Source organism: Staurois parvus, unplaced genomic scaffold (genome assembly GCF_062004578.1).
Source record: "Staurois parvus isolate SC_StPar_1 unplaced genomic scaffold, SC_StPar_1.0 ptg001514l, whole genome shotgun sequence".
Classification (NCBI taxonomy): domain Eukaryota; kingdom Metazoa; phylum Chordata; class Amphibia; order Anura; family Ranidae; genus Staurois; species Staurois parvus.
The window spans coordinates 155,839-176,244 of NW_028319310.1; the positions used below are offsets into that span (position 1 = coordinate 155,839).

At 41.0% G+C, this 20,406-nt stretch overlaps 1 protein-coding gene across 2 annotated transcripts in view; it reads left to right on the forward strand.

Annotated features, from left to right (window-relative positions):
* Positions 1–18,901, forward strand: part of BCAN (brevican) — a 66,877-nt gene extending 47,976 nt beyond the window's left edge. The window contains exons 7-14 of one of the 2 annotated variants that reach the window (XM_089662655.1): positions 455–844; positions 2,058–3,236; positions 6,158–6,268; positions 8,329–8,487; positions 11,844–11,926; positions 13,399–13,543; positions 15,608–15,790; positions 16,110–18,901. In XM_089662655.1, coding sequence (XP_089518781.1) covers positions 455–844; positions 2,058–3,236; positions 6,158–6,268; positions 8,329–8,487; positions 11,844–11,926; positions 13,399–13,543; positions 15,608–15,790; positions 16,110–16,120 — 2,261 coding nt within the window. In that variant the 3' untranslated portion in view covers positions 16,121–18,901. The remainder of the gene's footprint in view (positions 1–454; positions 845–2,057; positions 3,237–6,157; positions 6,269–8,328; positions 8,488–11,843; positions 11,927–13,398; positions 13,544–15,607; positions 15,791–16,109) is intronic. The other variant, XM_089662656.1, reaches the window with a different exon arrangement.
* The last annotated feature ends 1,505 nt before the right edge of the window (positions 18,902–20,406 follow it).

The window sequence follows — 20,406 nt, forward strand, 5'->3', positions numbered from 1 at the left end:
AGGAGTCATAGTCTTCTTGACATCCTTGTGGTCCTGTATCATTAGTTCCAGATTTTGACAACAGCACATTTTAACTAGATAGATGATGATCACCCATCTTCTGCTTTAGGTGAAATCCCTGTTCCAGCAGAAGACCATGGTGAAAGCCCTTCACCTCCAGCCTAGAAAGTCAAAGGAGTCATAGTCTTCTTGACATCCTTGTGGTCGTGTGTCATTAGTTCCAGATTTTGACAACAGCACATTTTAACTAGATAGATGATGATCACCCATCTTCTGCTTTAGGTGAAATCCCTGTTCCAACAGAGGACCATGGTGAAAGCCCTTCACCTCCAGCCGAGCAAGTCAAAGGAGTCATAGTCTTCTTGACATCCTTGTGGTCCTTTATCATTAGTTCCAGATTTTAGCAACAGCTCATTTTAACTAGATAGATGATGATCACCATCTTCTGCTTTAGGTGAAATCCCTGTTCCAACAGAGGACCATGGTGAAAGCCCTTCACCTCCAGCCGAGCAAGTCAAAGGAGTCATTACAGTTACTGAAAGCTTTGAAGAGCTGAAGTTGCCAGAAGCAAAAGCTGAGAATGAAGCTCAAGGTTTTGTAGATACCTTCCCACTGAACAAGACTGAAGCAAATAAGCTTGCAGAGATCTTTTCTACCGTCAAAGACCTTCAAGAGTTACCACCACAACCAGAGCCAACAGCTCTGGTTGACGAAAGTGTCAATGGTGATGAAGACCTTTCTCCTGGTGTTGCAAGCTTTCCTCCCTATGAAGACCATTCTGATGACAGTGAAGAGTCTACAACAATAGATTACAAGACCACAGCCATTTTCAGACATTCTCAAGGTAAGCCAAGCAGGTATTATTGAGCATTGAGAGTGTGCAAAGTCCGTTTTGTGCATATATTTTACCAAGTATGAAATTTAGTCTATTAGGTAGTTAGGATTTTGCCCCTGAGTCAGTTTAAAAGAAACAAATCTTCCCATTTGACTGGTGTATCTATTTGAAAGGTCAGTTCTGCAAAAAACAATATTTTACTTATCTAGCCTTATATGTCTTGGATACTCAAATAGTGAGATCTCCCTACAATAGTTCCCTGTGTCTGACAACCTGGGATTTTTGGGTGCTTACACTCAACTTTATGTGTTTCAGCTCCACTTGTTACATTCTTCATAATATAAAATGAGTTTAAAAATCCAGCAGCTATGCTGGGAGCCCCTCTTAATGAGCTCAGTAGGTGTGCAGTCCCGGAAACTCAGAGGATTCAGGAACTGCAAAGATCTATCTCATAGTGTCCTCAAGAGAAAAAAAACAACCTGTGGAGTGGTTTAACTGTCCAGCAGCTACCAACTTCTGAGTTATGATTTTTGAGTGGACAGGCTCTCCATTTGGGATTTTTTCCTCACCTCCTGAAATTTTTTGGACTTCCCCTCTTGGGGAAATTCCTTTGTCGGTACGTAGGTTGCTAAGCCAATTGAGGAGGGTGAATCTCCCCAATGCAGAAGCAGACAGCAGTAAAAACATGGCAGATGTTCTAATCCTTGCAATTGCTATCCCAAAAAAAGACCTTTACTTAAACTTTAAAGTGGTTCTAAAGAATAAACATTACCTGCATTAAGTAAAAACATGTTTAGGCAACACTGACTCCCCACTTTCCCAATACTTAGCTGAGCCCTCACTCAATCCAGTGCTGTGCCTGTCTGTTGCGGCTCTCTCCGCTCTTACAGGCTTGGCTGAGAGTGGTGGCAGCCATTGGGAACAGGGGTGAGGCCAAGCTTTGCTCTCTGCATCTATGGACGAAGGCAGCACAGCTCAGGATTGAGCTCACAGGTGTTCCACAGTAGGAAGCAGCTTCCTATGGTAGCTCACTGAGAAGGTGAGGAGCCAGGAGAGCTGGTAATGGACCTGATAAGAGAAGAATCGGCTGTTCTGTGTAATTCCTTTGCACAGAGCAAGTAAGTTTATCATGTTGGCTAATTAAAAAAATTACTTTAAAGTAATATATGGTTCCTAAATTTAAATTTAGATAAGGCTTGATTATTTTTTTTTATTTTGACAGGAGATACACCTGGCTTTGTCCCAGACTCCACCCAAGGAACATTGGAAGGACAAGCTCTGCCTACTGCAGGTGACTCCATCTTTGATGTATCATTTGTGAATGTACTTGCAGAGAATGATTATGACAACTTTACTGACTCGACACAGGAACTTGGAGTTGCTGTGTCAGAATCAGCAAGCCACATTCCAAATGCTGGATCCCCCAACCCAACACAATTTTCAAACACAGAACATGTTGCGGATGTACTCCCTCAGGAAAGAACCAGTCAAGGAGATACCTTTATCATGACAATAGCAAATACCAGTTTTAGTCACATTGTCCCAACTACAGCTTCCTCTAATTTAGACAGTGATGTAGATTATAGTGGAGTCGATAAACCATTACCAAGCGTGAATGTTGATAATGAGCCCCCTAACTCTTCCCTAGACACCCCAGTCACTCAGCCAATATCCACTAGCCATCCACCTCAAGATGATTTTGAGGCCTCTGGACATGACAATCGCTTGACGCTTACAGGAGAACCACAGAGTCCAAAAAGTTTGGTGGAGGAACTGGTCTCTGGAGACCATGCGAGTGGGGCACCAGATCCTACAAAAAGTTCACAGATTTTCGAATCAAGCCTTGTCCTTACAACACCTCTCTCTTTTTCTTCTGGGCCTCAAACTTTTAGTAGCTCTAAATTATCTTGGGAAGAAGGAAGTGGTGAAGTTCCAAATTCCACGTGGCTTACCTTAGGTGGTGCTTCAGTTTCAGATGTCAATAATACTCAAAAACTGGAAAGCGAACATCAAGAATTTCTAAACAACGTAGCAAATACGACTATATCTTCTGGACAGAATTTATACGAGGATGATGAAGTGTCTACAGCCCAAATTTCCCACTTGATAAGTCCTAATGTGTCTCCTGGTCCATCTACCATTAAAGATGTTGATGTAGACCCACATGTTCAAGAGAAAACCCCTTTTACAACATCTTTAATGGGAACATTAGAGAGTCACCTAGATCTAGTCTCTCCTGCTTATATAGGTTTAACTCCACCGCCCAACAGTCACAGGAATTCCACAAGCCAGTTTTTGGAGAAGATGTTTCCACCAACCATGACCTCCCCGAATCCTACCGGTCCCTTGCCCGCTGTCCCAACAGAAAAGGCCATTGTTGGATCCTCAGTGAACTATTCAGGTAACAATCTACATGTCTACACAGCCGTTGTTCTGTCAACGGTCTTCTCCTTCAAAGGCTTGCAATGAATACTCTTCTTCTCTACCTGTGCTTTCCTCTTCACTCTCTCATTCAAATTTGGAATAACACCTGTAATCTGCAGCTGGGCCAGTGCCAAACCAACCAGTCTGACCATTCAAGAGCACGCCTTGTTTTTTTTTTTTTACTTCTGTGAAGTATTTTTTACAATTGTTTCCATGAAAAAAAATAAACCAGATTAAATCCTTTTTAGAATAAAAGTGGTGGTTTTAGGTCTAAACTTTCTTTCATTTCCCTGTTCCTTTTCTGTGTCTTCTCTATGTGTGTGTCTGATTCTTTCATTCTACAGCTTCTAACCAAGAGCGTTTCCTTAGAAATCCTTGACGTACATTAACATTTAAACTATAGCAAAGACAATGTTCAAAAATGTTGGAAAACTTTGGACAACAACTGTATATTGGCAGTTTTTCAAGTTCTTTAGTGTTCATGCGAATAAAGACAAATGTACAATGAAAAGGTTTTGAGGCCTGTAGAAACTAACCAAGCAACTGCTTCGACTTCTTCACTTGCTCCTATGTAAAAGCCATTTTAATTGTCCCACTTGTAGAAAGTTTGCCATATTTGATGCACGGTTCCTAAATTTTAACCAAAGGATCTAATTTCCAAAGAAAACCAAAGCAAATTTGGAACAGTGGCCAATACCAACCAGTCTGGTTTCATCTTCCAGCTAACCATGGAATCCATTCGGTTAGTTATTGGTAACTGCTCCAGTTTGGTGCCATTTGTGTTGGTTCCAGTTTGTGTCGCCCTGAAATTCAAAAGTGTACAATATTAATTTTTAAATTCAAAAATTAAAAAGGCAACATAAAAGCTGACCTTCAGGGGAACAGCACTTATGAAATACATACACTGGAGCTGTTTTACATGTCAATGAATTTGTATTTCTGTCCATCCAGTCCTGAGATTTACAGAGCTTTTCCACACAGCATAGCCCTGTCTGAAAGGTATAGTCTATAAAACAATTGTTGTTTGACCTCAATATTATTTTATTTTGGATTTTATAACAAACTACGTAGAATATTTCCTCTACCTTAAAGTTTAGAGTGGTAAAATATGAATGTAGTAAATAAAATTATGGCTAATTTAAAATAAGACATGCCAAAAATTATGAATACAGGTGATTTCTATTAGTAGATATAATTAAAAATATATTATAGTGTATTATATAATAACCAATTTTCACAACCCGATAAATAGCTGGCAGTAGGGTCAAAATGTATCTAAATAACCTCAATTAATTTTGTGTAATTAAAAATTGCATTCCAAATAATAATACAACAAGGTAAAGCTATTTTTAAACAGGTAGTGAAACAGATAGCTAGACTATGGAAGGGTTGTCCCTAGAATAGAAAGTGAGGAAAAATCTAAAATTTCAGTGGTCACCAGAAGTAGGGGTGAGGGAATATTTTACAATGGGGATACCGCTTTCAGCAGCAATCTTCTATAGGTGGCCATAATGTATCAATTCGTGATCAATCTAGGTACGAGTTTGATTAAAATATCCAACAATGCAACACATATGGTATGGATTGACAATACAATCTATCAGAAACAATCTGTTGAAGATTATTTAATTCATCTGCATCTGTTTTCTAACAGACATACAGAAACGATCGTTAAAATTCTGCCAGTTTTACCTCAAAATGGAAGAATTTTAGCTCACTTCCTCTCCTGATAGGGTTCATCTATTCCCTACTCTGTACCAAACTAAAAAAGATATTGACAAGGTGAAGTTTAGCTGGAGGCTAAAATAATTGCTCAGGAAGAGCCCCTGATTGGCATATGATCCCATGACCAATATTTAGGCCAGTTGTCTCCAAACTGCGTCACTTTGCTTGCTTTTATCTAGGCCTTGGGGCAACATTTCATCAACTGACACCATCAAAGGGGCACAATTCCTCCCAATGACACCAATGATGGGGCACAATTCCTCCCAATGACACCAATGATGGGGCATAATTCCTCCCAGTGACACCAACGATGGGGCATGATTGTTCCCACTCAATGACATCAATGATGGGGCACAGTTCCTCTCACTGACCCCAAAGATGGGGCATTGTTTACTCCAACTAATGCTTGGACATTTTCCACTTCCAATTGCCACAGTAAGGCCCCCCTAAAGTCTGAAAGACCATAAACAGGCCCTTTGTTTAGAAAGTTTGGAGACACCTGATCTAGGCATGTTACTACAGTTTCTGCAGGAGTGATATGTTTATACCTTCTTTTTTAAATTATAAGAGGTGAAAAATGTTCAGAATGGAGGATTTAATTTTGGAATAGATTTAAAATTATAAAAAAAATGATATTATATAAAAATATATAAAAAAAAATGGCAAAAACTGTAGAAGGCATGGTATAATTTTATACTTTAAATTTGTTACACAATAACGGCCACTTGACTAGCTCTACTCTGATCCACCAACTATATGAGTAACAGTTTTGTCCCTCACAAATTAAAGTGATCTTTTTTTAATATTTAAATCTAGTTTCCTATTTTTTTTGGTTGAATAGATTATTCAAGGCATTTTAATGATCAGGTCATTATATAGGTTCCAGTTGTGATTTATCAAAACTAGCATCTGCTTACACTGATATGTTCAACCCCACATTTACAAAATAGATCCTAAATAAAACTTCCTAAATTGTTCCCGTCGTGTTTAAAATACACCTGGTGAATTCAAACAGTTGGTGAAAACATACCTTACATTTGATTTGATGCTGAAAAAGTATAGTTCTTCATAGATAACTGAGATATATAATTCTCATAGATATCAGAGACTCAATGTACTGTACCCCTCACTTTTGGGCACACCTGCAGCTTCCCTTTGTACCTTGTGTTGTAGATGTCTGCTTCCCAAACCCCTGTGAGAACGGAGGGACCTGTATTGAGGAAGACGACGGCGAATTCCATTGTTTGTGTTTGCCAGGCTATTTTGGAAAAGTCTGTGAAATAAGTGAGTCAAAATGTACACTCTAGTTATGTGGTCAACTTATGTTACCTGATGGTATGTAATATTAAACCTTTCACACCTGTGACAAGGTAGGACAGCACATGGTGATATAGTTTGAAGGAACGGCAATGGGGTCTTACAACATCCCTGCAGTTATTAAAGCTTATACTTTGCCTTCCCTGGTTCCTCCTGCCAACAACATGTTTATTACAATGTTTTACTAAAACCAATTCATTTTAATTGCATACCTTTTGTTTAACCCAGTGATATCATCATCACAGATTTTGTTTGAAGGAACTGCACTGGGGTCTTACAACACTCTTTAGTTATTAAAGCTGAAGTTTTTTCTGCTTATACTTTGACTTCCCTGGTTCCTCCTGCCAACAACATGTTTATTACAATGTTTTACTAAAACCAATTCATTTTAATTACATACCTTTTTTTTAACCCAGTGATATCATCATCACAGATTTTGTTTGAAGGAACTGCACTGGGGTCTTACAACACTCTTTAGTTATTAAAGCTGAAGTTTGTTCTGCTTATACTTTGTCTTCCCTGGTTCCTCCTGCCATCAACAAGCTTATTACAATTTTTAAATTAAACCATTCAATTTTCTTTACAATTTGGACCTAGTGATATCATCACCCTGCTTCAGCGCTCCTCTCAAGAAGAACCCAAGAGCCCTCAGCCCATGCAAGCAGTGGGCTAGCTCTTGGGAGGAGTTATGCAAATATCACAATGCCTTGATGGGTGGAGGTCAGTCTGGAGTAGTGGGCATTCCTAGGCAGGCTGTATTCTCATGTAGCCAACCCTAGGTAACACTTACACATGATGCTGAGCCTCCATGATTCAAAATAACTGAAATCCAGTGAACGAAAGGAACGGGCCAGGGACAATCAGGCTGGAAAGGAAAGGGCTAGATCAGGGTTGAGCAACTGTGGCCCTCCAGCTGTTGTAGAACTACAAGTCCCATGAGGCATTGCAAAACTGACAGTTACAAGCATGACTCCCAAAGGTAGAGGCATGATGGGACTTGTAGTTCATCAACAGCTGGAGGGCCACAGTTGCCCACCCCTGGGCTAGATGATGTTGGACTTCTTCCAGCCAGAAAGTGAGGCAGGTTCTAACTTTCTGCAGCTTCTAAGGCACACTATGAGGCTCTATGTACATGAGCATACCCTGACCGCGGGAAAACGCAAATCGCGGCAAAACCACGGTAACGCAATTTTGCATTTTCCCGTGGTCGGCGGTCAAAACGTTCCTATCCTGAACGCGATTCTTCCACGCTCAGGAGAGGGAGGTTTAACCTCACCTAAACACAGAAAATCCTAAACTCTGGTAAAAGCCTAGGTGTACATGGACACATAGGCTTTTATGGAGTTGAGTTTAGGAGGTTTGGTAAAAAAAAATGCCAAAAGCTCCTAAACTCGAGTTTAGGAGCTTCTCGTGTACATGAAGCCTAGGAAGTTCACAGTGCAGTGAAATCAGGGTAAGTTCAGGAGAGGAACCTGTACAACTGTAGGTGCTGCTGAAGGTAAGACTAGAATTCAGCTCTAAGGATCACCTTTCCCAGTAATGCAGCAATTGCAAACTCTGTTGGTTTTACAAATTTTTATTTTTTACTTCATTTTCTTGCAAAGCTATGAATATAGGATAATTAGACATTGTAGAAAACATTCAAAATTGCTTCTTACTATAGGCATACTATGGACATGCAGCTGTGTCTATGGGATGCTGCTTTGTCTATAGCAAAGTTTTGTTGGGATGCTAAATATTTGTGTTACGTCTTTACCCTGGGATCCCCATTGCTATTGTTTTAAGACCCCAAAATGTAAAAGCTTTGATCTGCTAATATCTTGTACTGTTTGGGAAAATCAAAGTGAGAATCTAGTTGAGGCTATAGACACCATGGACTGTCCTTCCTTTCATGCCATAGGCTCTTTCTGTTGTGTTTAACCTACCTTATATACAAAGTTCTATGCCGTTGGTTTTCATATACAATACCCTGATATTTAAGGGTGGAATCCCCCTTTTGATTGCTGAATGTCACTGTTTCTGGATAGATGTAGAAAAGTGTCCAGATGAGTGGGACTCATTCCAGGGATTCTGCTACAAGCATTTCTATGCTCGGAAAAGCTGGGAAGAGGCAGAAACTCACTGCAGAGACTTCGGAGGGCATCTTGTCAGCATCGTAAGGCCTGAGGAGCAAGAATTTGTGAACAGTAAGTGGTGAAGGCCAGCATGCCAAACCATTAGTAGTTCAAATAAAATCCTGAATAAATTAGGGATATCGAGCTACAAAGGAACATAATACATCCTATCTCTGTCCGAGTGACCCAAAATGTCCCACTCTCTTCCTAGTGACTTCAGGTTTTATCTTGACCTTCCAAAAGTCAAATTGTATCTAAAACCACCATTTTTCCTTTTAGTTTGCGATAGTATGGGGAAAGCTTAACACACCATTAGTTTCTTTTTTGTTCTCTGTGGCCCATTGGAGAGATTTACCTTCTCTTCCTGTCCATGAAAAACAGAGCAAAACTTATTTCCAAAATTTCCTCCAAAACAAGTCCTCCGATTTGAAGATTTCCCCGCTATTTCTGTACCAATGAAAATCACTACATCATGGTTTCCCATCACGTTCCAACTTGGTGACAATGGTCTCCAAGACATTTGGAGAAGGAGAACCTCTAAAATGTCCTAGGCACATGCATAAGAGGCGCTAGATCTCTTATCGTTAATGTCTACTGTTGTGGAAGCCTATCTAACTTGCTTCGGTGAGACTGCTCACTTGTACCAGAGCACCCCCAAGGGGTCTTCTGAAAAGTCCAACTATGTAAGAAGCCGTAAGACCCCACACCAATGGTCAAAATGACCAGCAAGGTATTTGATTCGATAGTCAGTAGAATAAAAAAGCCAACAGGTTAAATAAGAATAGATGAACCCTCAAAAGGTGTTGGCTTTCATTCTCTACTGGTAAATAATAAATATTGATAATTCCATAAGAAAATGAGAAGGTTTCCAACCCTTCATTTTTTTTAAATCCAAAAATTCATTCAAAACGTTTAGATGCACTTTAAATAATTCCACCAAGTAGTTTATCTACATCAGGAATGGCTTTATGGGAACGTCCTTCACTGCCAAGCTGCCTGATAAATATGTTTAATTTAAAACATGTGTTCCCTTGCAACCACTCTTTAGGGCTGAACCAAGAAAAAATAACTTGACTCCAGTGATGCAACACAAGCCTTCACATCTTTGATCCTGAATCCACAATGCTTCTGTAATAATGAAGGGCATGATACATTAGACCAGACTTTGTCAACCTTTTCAACACAGAGGAATCCTCTAAATAACTTCTCAGTCTGAAGGAACCCCTGGTAAAAATTACTATATCTACAGTTCATCATACATTAGTGTGATGGTCAGCAGAAAGAATGATCCTTACACTTGTGGTCATTGGGAAGAATTATCTCCTTACAGATAGTTAAAAAGATCAATAGTGTCAGTGGGAACTTATCTTAAAGGCTCCCTTAACTTAACCACTTAAAGGAACCCCTACCAACCTCTGGGGGAACCCTGGTTGAGAAACCCTGCACTAGACAGTTCCTCATAAGGACAGTATCACCCTAAATTAAGAGTCAGGTGGTCCCAAAGTGGGCAGGGACACCCAAGCCTTAAAGAGGATCTAGTACAGGACCAGGAACTGTGACATGGAGGTCCCACTATACAAATCTCAAGAAGACGGAACCTCAAGATGATTCCAAAGCTGATAATCTTTATTTATCTGGACAAAGCCAATAGAGAACCCTCACCTGAGACCTTCCACTGACGTGTTTCACCCACTAACTTGGACTTGGGTAAAACACCTTGGAGGAGGAGATCCCTAGCAGAGACTTGCTTTGTCAGATCAATAAAGATTATCAGGTTTTGAACTTTACAGAGTGTAGACAGCTTTATTCTCCTTTGCAGTATGTGGGGCAGAGGACTAACCCCTTGCTGCCTTCTTGCACCCAGTCTTTGGGAGGGTAACCCAAGTTCAGGCTTGGGAGCAAGGGAAACCCTTCTGCTGGTGTACCCAAGACATATTAGAAGCCATTGGGTTACTCAAACCAATAAACCCCATCTATCATTTGAAAGCCACTTTTAGGTGGGCTAATCCTTTAAAGAGACTCGAACACTTTGGCCAACTCCCCGATGTTCACCATGCTCCCCTTCACTGGCTGCATACTGGTTTTGGGCCAATGACTTCAAAAGCCAGAGACAATTGGGCAACTAACATTTTCACAAGGCGGTCAAAGATAGCAATTTCCGAATTTTCCTCTAGTACTTCTGTAGGCACTGGTCCATGCATACTTTATCATTACCAATGAAGGCTACATCCAGGTTTTGCAATGAGTGCCTATTAAATAAATATGTACAGTATATACAACATAATACTTGTTTTGAGTGCTTTTGAACCTGCAGTAAATAGTCCCTGGTGAATCTGCCATGAAAGTCCTTGTTCAAGAACTTCCATGGGGCGACAACTGGTCCCCAGTTGTGCTCCTGTGTTATTACCCTGTCACATGTGCCCCCTGGTGGAGACTAAAAGCAGCACAATATATAATATATCCATAATTATCACTATAAGTGGTCAGAATAAGATCCAGCTTGTGTTGGAGACTGCACTGAACGGACTGGATTGGTCACTGGTCCTGGATGGGTTTTCATGTGGGGAAAAATGGAAGGAATTCCTTCTGGTGGATAGTGTCCAGTGATGGATAGTGGTGATAGGCCCTCTTAGGGGTTTGGTTGCTACCTTTTCTGTGCGACCTTACAGTCATTTCAGCATGTAGACTCGAATAAAAAGAAAAGAACGCCCAGTGTCTGGAGAAATGTGACTTCTGAAGTATGGTTCATAGAGGTTCAATGAAAACTAGTAACGTGTACATCAAGTCAATGCGTTTTGAGGGAATAGACTCGCCCTTCTTCAGGCCTCTTGCTGTGTACTACGTCATGGACTTGCTGCCCATGCAACTAAAGCCAGCATCCTGTCTTTTTGATTATTGAAAACTCGATTGAACATAACCATTCATGGGAATTGTTCCCATTAAATAGTACAAAGCAACATCCCTGAAGGAGGAGGAGTCTATTCCCCCAAAACGCGTTGGATTGGTGTACTTTTTAATAAAATTCTATGAACCGTACTTCAGAAGTCGCAATTCTCTGGACACTGGGTGCTCCTTTCTTTTTAACCAAGAATAAGATCCAGAGCAAAGATGTCCATTGGGTGCTTGTAAGCAGGAAGTGGCTGAAGAAGCTGCAGGAGATCATCAAAAATAAAGCAAATAAAAAAAAAGTAGAAAATAATAGTTTATGAGAAAATAAGCCAAGGCAATAATTCATTGAATGTCATCCAGTTAGCGTTTATATCTACTTTCAGGTCACTTTTACCAATAGATGTATTAAATCATTATTCTTTCAGGGTTCAGGTTTTCATGTTGTCACTTATCTTATGCAAGATTGCTGCGGCTTAATTTACTTACCAACCTAGATATGAAAGTATTGATAATAACAACAATTTTCTGTGTTCTCTCAGACCAGTACAAAGACTACCAATGGACGGGTCTGAACGATCGCACCATAGAGGGCGATTTCCAATGGTCAGATGGAAATTCTGTGGTAAGAGGCTAGCAACTTGAAATGAAATATAAGTGCTATTACAAAAAAAAAACACTTTATTATCAGGACTGAAACAGGCTTGGCTTGTGTATTCCAGCAGGACCCTTAAAGCTGAACGCCAGGCAAACCGCTAAATACATAAAAGGAAATACATATATAGAGCTGTGTTACCTGCTAATTGATTTGCATTCCTGTTCATCCAGTCCTGAGATTTACACAGCTTACTATTTTACATCCCTGTTTCATATATACAGTATATCACACGGACATACACATTCCTAGGCCATATTAGTCAGATTCCAATTAACCTACTAGAATGTTTTTGGGATGTGGGAGGCATTCACTGGGAAGAAATCTCACAGAAACATGGGGAAAAGACACAATTTCATAAGTAGATTGCCTTGTGGGGTCCCACCACAAGACTTTATAAGACAAAATCCATAAACAATTAAGAACTGGTTGAACTGGTAATGATAACCAATTAAGAACTGGTAATAAAGACTGCCTACCTTACGGTGGAGGTCAAAATGCCACCTTTACAGATGGGCCATACCACTGACTTGTCAAGTGGTGCTGATCCTGGAACTAGGCAAGAACTATGAAATGGGAGGTCAGTCAGCTATAGCTCAAGGAACCCTCAGTAACCTCTGGAGGAACCTTAGAGTTACATGTAACCTTGGTGTCATGTACATTGGTGGAGGCTGAAGTGGTGAGAGGGCTTCCCTTGTGGCTCTGGTCCAAACACACCTGAATGTGGGAACAGGCATGCAAGGCTTAGAGTAGCATGGGTGCCAGACACTGGTGATGATCAGTAGGGATGGTCTGTAGGATGGTGGTTGATGTAGATGCAGATGAGTGAACACCTCCCAATCAGCAGTGGTAGACAGTCCATGCACTGATTGTGTGAAAATGCCAGATAGGGCAGATCTGGGAACCAGATTCTGGAGGAGCAGGCAGGAAGACGTAGTATGGAAGCTGGAGCCAAAGTCATACACAGTCAGATGACTGGAGAAGAGGACATAGTCAAGAACCTTTTCTGGAGAAAAGCCGGGTCAAGCACAGGAGATCAAGCAGGAACGAGGTAAAGCAGCAAGCTGGGGTCACGATCAAGAGAGAATCAGAGGGATATACAGGAGCTAGACAAATTGGTAATGGGTAGTAAGGCAGCAGGGTAACCAGGAAGCACAGGAACAAGGATCCCAGAGACCTGAAGAACATCCAGCAATCAGCACATGTCAGGACCTGCTTTAAATAGGCAGCTTGGCACCATTCCAAGGACTGGACGTGCGTGGATGTGCTGGTGCACATGAATGCACCAATGTATCGGTACACACTGGTTACTAGCCTGAGTCCATCTATGTACTGACACAAGAACATGAGCATCATCTACATGAGTACCGGTTCCCTGACACCAGAATGGCTGGACCATAACCAACTTTGAAATATCATGGTCTTTTTAATTTCTCTTTCAGCTCTTTGAAAACTGGAATAACGGGCAGCCTGACAGTTACTTCCTCTCTGGGGAGGACTGTGTGGTAACAGGGTGGCATGATGATGGCCAATGGAGTGACGTGCCATGTAACTACCACCTCCCATACACCTGCAAGATGGGTCTGGGTAAGGAGATTTATGGCAGATACCTGTGAAAAAACATTGAAAGTTCTATTTAAAGGCATTTACTTTTAATTTGCTTCAGATGGGGTATATTTTTAGTAAATACGTATTTTACAGAATAATTGTACTTTTAGTGCAGTTGGGGTTTAAATAGCCCCCTTCGCCCCAAAATGACCTTATAATTGCCTGTAATCGAAGATTCTTTGAGCTCTGCCAGTTATGGCCTGTCTTTACCAAAAAGCCTGACTTCTCTCTCCAACCGGCTCTCTTCAAATGGGGTCATATGAAGTTTTAGTTAGAAAGAGACAGTCTAAAAGCAGGTTGTGATGTGGTCTTCCTTCAGAAAATCTTTAATGTTCGGTGACACTAGTATCATGGCTACATTTGGTCAAGCCTTGGAAAATACTCAATATATTATTTTTACCCACATACAGTGGGGCAAAAAAGTATTTAGTCAGCCACCAATTGTGCAAGTTCTCCCACTTAAAAAGATGAGAGAGGTCTGTAATTGGCATCATAGGTAGACCTCAACTATGAGAGACAAAATGAGAAAACAATCCAGACAATCTCATTGGCTGATTTGGAAAGAATTTATTTGTAAATTATGGTGGAAAATAAGTATTTGGTCAATATGAAAAGTTTATCTCAATACTTTGTTATATATCCTTTGTTGGCAATGACAGAGGTCAGACGTTTCCTGTAAGTCTTCACAAGGTTGGCACACACTGTTGCTGGTATGTTGGCCCATCCTCCATGCAGATCTCCTCTAGAGCAGTGATGTTTTGGGGCTGTCGCTGGGCAACACAGGCTTTCAACTCCCTCCAAAGGTTTTCTATGGGGTTGAGATCTGGAGACTGGCTAGGCCACTCCAGGACCTTGAAATGCTTCTTACGAAGCCACTCCTTGGTTGCCCGGGCGGTATGTTTGGGATCATTGTCATGTTGGAAGACCCAGCCACGTTTCATCTTCAATGCCCTTGCTGATGGAAGGAGGTTTACACTCAAAATCTCACGATACATGGCCCCATTCATTCTGTCCTGTACATGGATCAGTCGTCGTGGTCCCTTTGCGGAGAAACAGCCCCAAAGCATGATGTTGCCACCCCAATGCTTCACAGTAGGTATGGTGTTCTTTGGATACAACTCAGCATTCTCTCTCCTCCAAACACGACGAGTTGTGTTTCTACCAAACAGTTCTATTTTGGTTTCATCTGACCATATGACATTCTCCCAATCCTCTTCTGGATTATTGAAATGCAAACTTCAGACGGGCCGGGACATGTACTGGCTTAAGCAGGGGGACACGTCTGGCTCTGCAGGATCTGAGTCCCTGGCGGTGTAGTGTGTTACTGATGGTAACCTTTGTTACGTTGGTCCCAGCTCTCTGCAGGTCATTCACTAGGTCCCCCCGTGTGGTCCTGGGATTTTTGCTCACCGTTCTTGTGATCATTTTGACCCCATGGGGTGAGATCTAGCGTGGAGCCCCAGATCGAGGGAGATTATCAGTGGTCTTGTATGTCTTCCATTTTCTAATTATTGCTCCCACAGTTGATTTGTTCACACCAAGCTGCTTGCATATTGCAGATTCAGTCTTCCCAGCCTGGTGCAGGTCTTTTATTTTATTTCTGGTGTCCTTCGACAGCTCTTTGGTCTTCACCATTGTGGAGTTTGGAGTGTGACTGTTTGAGGTTGTGGACAGGTGTCTTTTATACTGATAACAAGTTCAAACAGGTGCCATTGATACAGGTAATGAGTGCAGGACAGATGAGCCTCTTAAAGAAGAAGGTACAGGTCTGTGAGAGGCAGAAATCTTGCTTGTTTGTAGGTGACCAAATACTTATTTTCCACCATAATTTTCAAATAAATTCTTTCCAAATCAGCCAATGTGATTGTCTGGATTTTTTTTCTCATTTTGTCTCTCATAGTTGAGGTCTACCTATGATGCCAATTACAGGCCTCTCTCATCTTTTTAAGTGGGAGAACTTGCACAATTGGTGGCTGACTAAATACTTTTTTGCCCCACTGTATAAGGTTTGCTCACAATGTGCCCTGGCTGTATCCTCTCTAGTGACCTGTGGACGTCCCCCTGAGGTAGACAATGCATCTACTTATGGCCGACCCAAAACCCGATACCAGATTAACTCCGTGATAGGATATCGCTGCGACGATGGTTTCCTTCAGCGCAATTCTCCGGTCATCAGGTGCAAGTCAGATGGATTTTGGGAAGAACCCCAGATAAACTGTCTACCGTGTAAGTAGAACATACCCATCTCAAAGGGAATTATTCTCTCTTCATGTAACTACTATATCTTTCAATCTGCCCTTCTAGAACAGTTCTTTGGTCACTCGAACATATATATTCTTACATTTCTTATTCAATATGGCACAGTTCCTTGCAAGTGTCCTCCATGTTCAAATATTGCTCCATTGGGGTTACTCCATGATGCCCCACCTTTTAATTATCCCACAGGAGCTGTTGAGTATTTACAAAATGCGTTCTGACTTGATATACAATGGGATTAAAGTTTTTTTTATTGTTGTTCTTTACTGCCTATTTTTTTCTTCTACAGCTCTCCAATGATGTGACCTTTTTTGAGGACGCCTCTCTGTTAGAAATTGTTACCCTGGTAGCCAAAGGGACGTGATGTTACCCCAGGCCCTGTTGCTGCAGGAAAGGCAGGCCTTGTTCAATCGGGAATGTTTTTTGTGCGTTTGACTAAGACCACTCTCATCCACACCACGAGTACCTTCAACCCTTTCACTGAAAGGCCATGGCAAGTCCATCGATGAAGAAGACTTGATACATTGTGCCTATTGATACGAACACTTATTTAAACTGGTTTGTAGGTAATGAGGATGGAATATTATTGTGAACATTTCCACAGACAGTAAAGCTGGGCCTCTAATGACTGATACAATCCATTGAACCCCACTGCAGTTTCACATTGCCACCCAAGTTTGACCAAATCCTTTCTTATGCATAGTGTGACTTCAAATGAGCCGAGAACTATATGGTGGCCAAGCATCCTTGATTGATTTTCATACACAAAAAGGACCAGGAACCACTAGTGTATTGGTTGGCAGTCATAGGTTTTAGTAAAAGAGTAACCACACAGACCTCATCAAAATTATGATTATCAGTGGTAGATAGACTATTTAGACCCATTACAAATTGGTGGTCAGGAGTGGGCAGCCTACAGTGCACCTCTCTAGGGGTCCTATTTAAACCTTTTAAAAATGATAGTCACTGTAACTGAATACTTGTACGTTGTAGCTGGACAGTCTGAATTAGGTGCAGGAAGAGCTGTTCATAGATCCAATCCATCCGTAGATTGATGTTGTTCTGAGATTAGGCCGTGTACCAAAAAACTTTGTAGATACCCAACCTCCATACTTATATGAGCTTGTAGGACATCCCATCCCAGATGATCTTCATACTTATATGAGCTTGTAGGACATCCCATTCTAGATGACCTTCATACTTATAAGAGCTTGTAGGACATCCCATCCTATATGACCTTCATACTTATATGAGCTTGTAGGACATCCCATTCTAGATGACCTTCATACTTATATGAGCTTGTAGTACATACCATCCCAGATGACCTTCAAAAGTATATGAGCTTGTAGGACATCCCATTCTAGATGACCTTCATACTTATATGAGCTTGTAGTACATACCATCCCAGATGATCTTCATACTTATATGAGCTTGTAGTACATACCATCCCAGATGATCTTCATACTTATATGAGCTTGTAGGACATCCCATTCTAGATGACCTTCATACTTATTTGAGCTTGTAGGACATCCCATTCTAGATGACCTTCATACTTATATGAGCTTGTAGTACATACCATCCCAGATGACCTTCATAAGTATATGAGCTTGTAGGACATCCCATTCTAGATGACCTTCATACTTATATGAGCTTGTAGGACATCCCATCCCAGATGACCTTCATACTTATAAAAGCTTGTAGGACATCTCATCCTATATGACCTTCATACTTATATGAGCTTGTAGTACATGCCATCCTAGATGACCTTCATACTTATATGAGCCTGTAGGACATCCCATTCTAGATGACCTTCATATTATATGTGCTTGTAAGGCATCTCATCCCAGATGACGTTCATAAGTATATGAGCTTGTAGGACATCCCATTCCAGATGACCTTCATACTTACATGCACTTGCAAGACATCCCATCCTAGATGGCCTTCATATTTATGAGCTCGTAGTACATTCCATCCTAGATGACCTTCATACTTATATGAGCTTGTTAGACATCCTGTCCTTTAACTATAGATATAATATGGAAATGACAAGGATCACTTAGGCTTTGTGATGTCTTGGCCTATAGTGAACCGGTTTTCCTGAACATTGGTCCACATCCAAAATGGCTGCTTTTAGAATATATAGGTCAACAATCCTGCTGTTCATAATGTATTTAGACTGCCCTCCTTTGTAGGTTATTCCCAATATGGCTACCTGGGTCTTACCACCATAAGGTTTCTGCAACCCACTGGATCATTTTGGTTCTTTCAGATCTCTGGTTCCAAGTTGGCTGCTTACACTGTACCTCTGTGGGGGCCATTCATGAAATTGCATGCTGTGGTCGCTTGCTTGTTCGATTTAGGATATATGTATATGGTAATATAGTATAGAGGAACCAGCACTCAACCCAAGACAATGTTTTGATCCTCCACATGGATATAGTAATCTACAAGGATATAATAGGTACTCGTAGGTCTTCCAAGGGAGAATGATGATAATAAAGTTGTTTTTTTAGACTGACGTGTCGGTAGGCCACAGCCAGCCTAACTCAAGGTCATGAGAAAGCATTGACCCGCCAAAGCACTGGTCTAATACAACCTTGGACAGACTCGTAGCCAAGACTTTGGTTGGAATCTTCAGGCTCATCCTCAAAAGTGAGATAGGCCTATATGAGTCTGCCAGGTTTTTACCTGGTTTCGCTGAAACGACTATAATTGCTAGATAGATTGGGGGAGTCTGCTCAGTTCTTTGGCTTTCAAAATGATGGAGAGAAGTTCCGAGAGGAGCACCTCACAAAAAGTTTTATATATTTTGACAGGAAGCCTACCGCTTCTAGGGGCCTTTGCGTTGGGAAACGTCAAGACCGCTTGTTGTAGTTCTTCTAGGGTAATGAGTGCATTAAGAGCTTTTCTATCTGTGGCATTCAGGCAAGGGAAGGTGATACCATCCAGAAAGTCTAGAAAGTCTTGTTCCTCATATGTTACTTTGGAAGCATATAGAATCTCATAATATGTTCTAAAACCCTGAAAAACAGACGGAATGTCAGTAACACTGGTCTAATAAAACATCTTCATTCTCCTGTGGAGGACGTATGAGTGTCTATTATATCCTGATGTGTGTGTGTATATATATATATATATATATATATATATATATATTCATTGTACCTCCAAGAATGGTTAGACTGCTTTCTTATAAATACCTTCTCATCCCCCAAACATGTCTGCCTTCTCTTGTTTAGGGAGGTGCACTTGGTCATCACTTGGTATAATGTTCTCTACCAGTTTTGTATAGGTGCTACGTTGTATTTTATATGTTTTTTTTTTTAATGTGCAGTGCATCATGGGAATAACATTCTTAGTAATTATACATTATAAATCTTCTGACACTTGAACCATTTCTTTTACAGATGATTACAAAGCCTGTAAAATAAAGAAATAAAGCCAATTCTATAAAAAAAAAAAAAAAAAAGCGGTGCAAGCTGGGTGCATTTTTTTTTTACCAGTGGTGTAAAAAAGAGTTGGGCAGCGGTGGCAGCTGCCTAGGGAGAAATACATGGGGCACCATATTACATTATGAATAATATCATTAAAGCAAATATATAGTATCTGGAATAACTTTGCAATGACAGCTACCTGAAGGTGTACATGATGGGCACCTGAAATTAGAAGAAAATTTAGGGAATAACAATCCTCTAAACATGTTTAAGTCCTGCACAAAACATTCATTTCCCAACCGAATCATCTTGTACAAAACATGGTGGCAAAAGGCACAAAGCCTTACTTAATGTGCAAACCGACTTTTCCCATTGGAATTAAGCTTGGAACCTACCGAAACCTACCTCTCGAGTCTCCTTATTGATTTTTTATAAGATGGGTGGCCAATAGGGTGGACCTCCATGCTGCCAAAACAAGCCTACCTTGTCATACAGTCTCTTCTCTACTTTTAACTCTCTACTTTTTCCACCTCCACCTCCACCCAGTACCTCACTCATTGCTCACAAGATTGCCAATCATTTCAAATACAAGATTGATGCAATTCTTAGGGGCATCTCCACTACATAGACATCCATCCCACTTGGCATACCTTATACTAAACCTCCCTCAACACTTTCCTTTCTTGACCTTGCTACTACTGAAGAAGTCACTAAGGTTTTCTTAGAACCCCGTCTCACCACGTTCCCCCTGGATCCTGTCCCCTCTCAACTACTACGGTCACCATCTTCTTCCATCCTATGCTCCCTCACTCACATCTTCAATCTCTCCCTCTCTAATGGTGTCTTCTCCTCCCCTCTAAAGCATGCACAGATCACTCCCATACTTAAAAAGCCCTCCCTGGACCCCACCAACCTGAACAACCTAAGACCCATCTCCCTGCTGCCATTTACCTCTAAACTCCTAGAAAGCTTAGTCTACAATCGCCTGAGCTCCTCCCTCACTGACAGCAACCTTCTTGACCCTTTACAGTCTGGCTTTCGCTCACTACACTCCACTGAAACTGCCCTACTAAAACTCACTAATGATCTACTAACTGCTAAAACCAATGGTCACTACTCCGTACTCATCCCAACCAATGGTCACTACTCTGT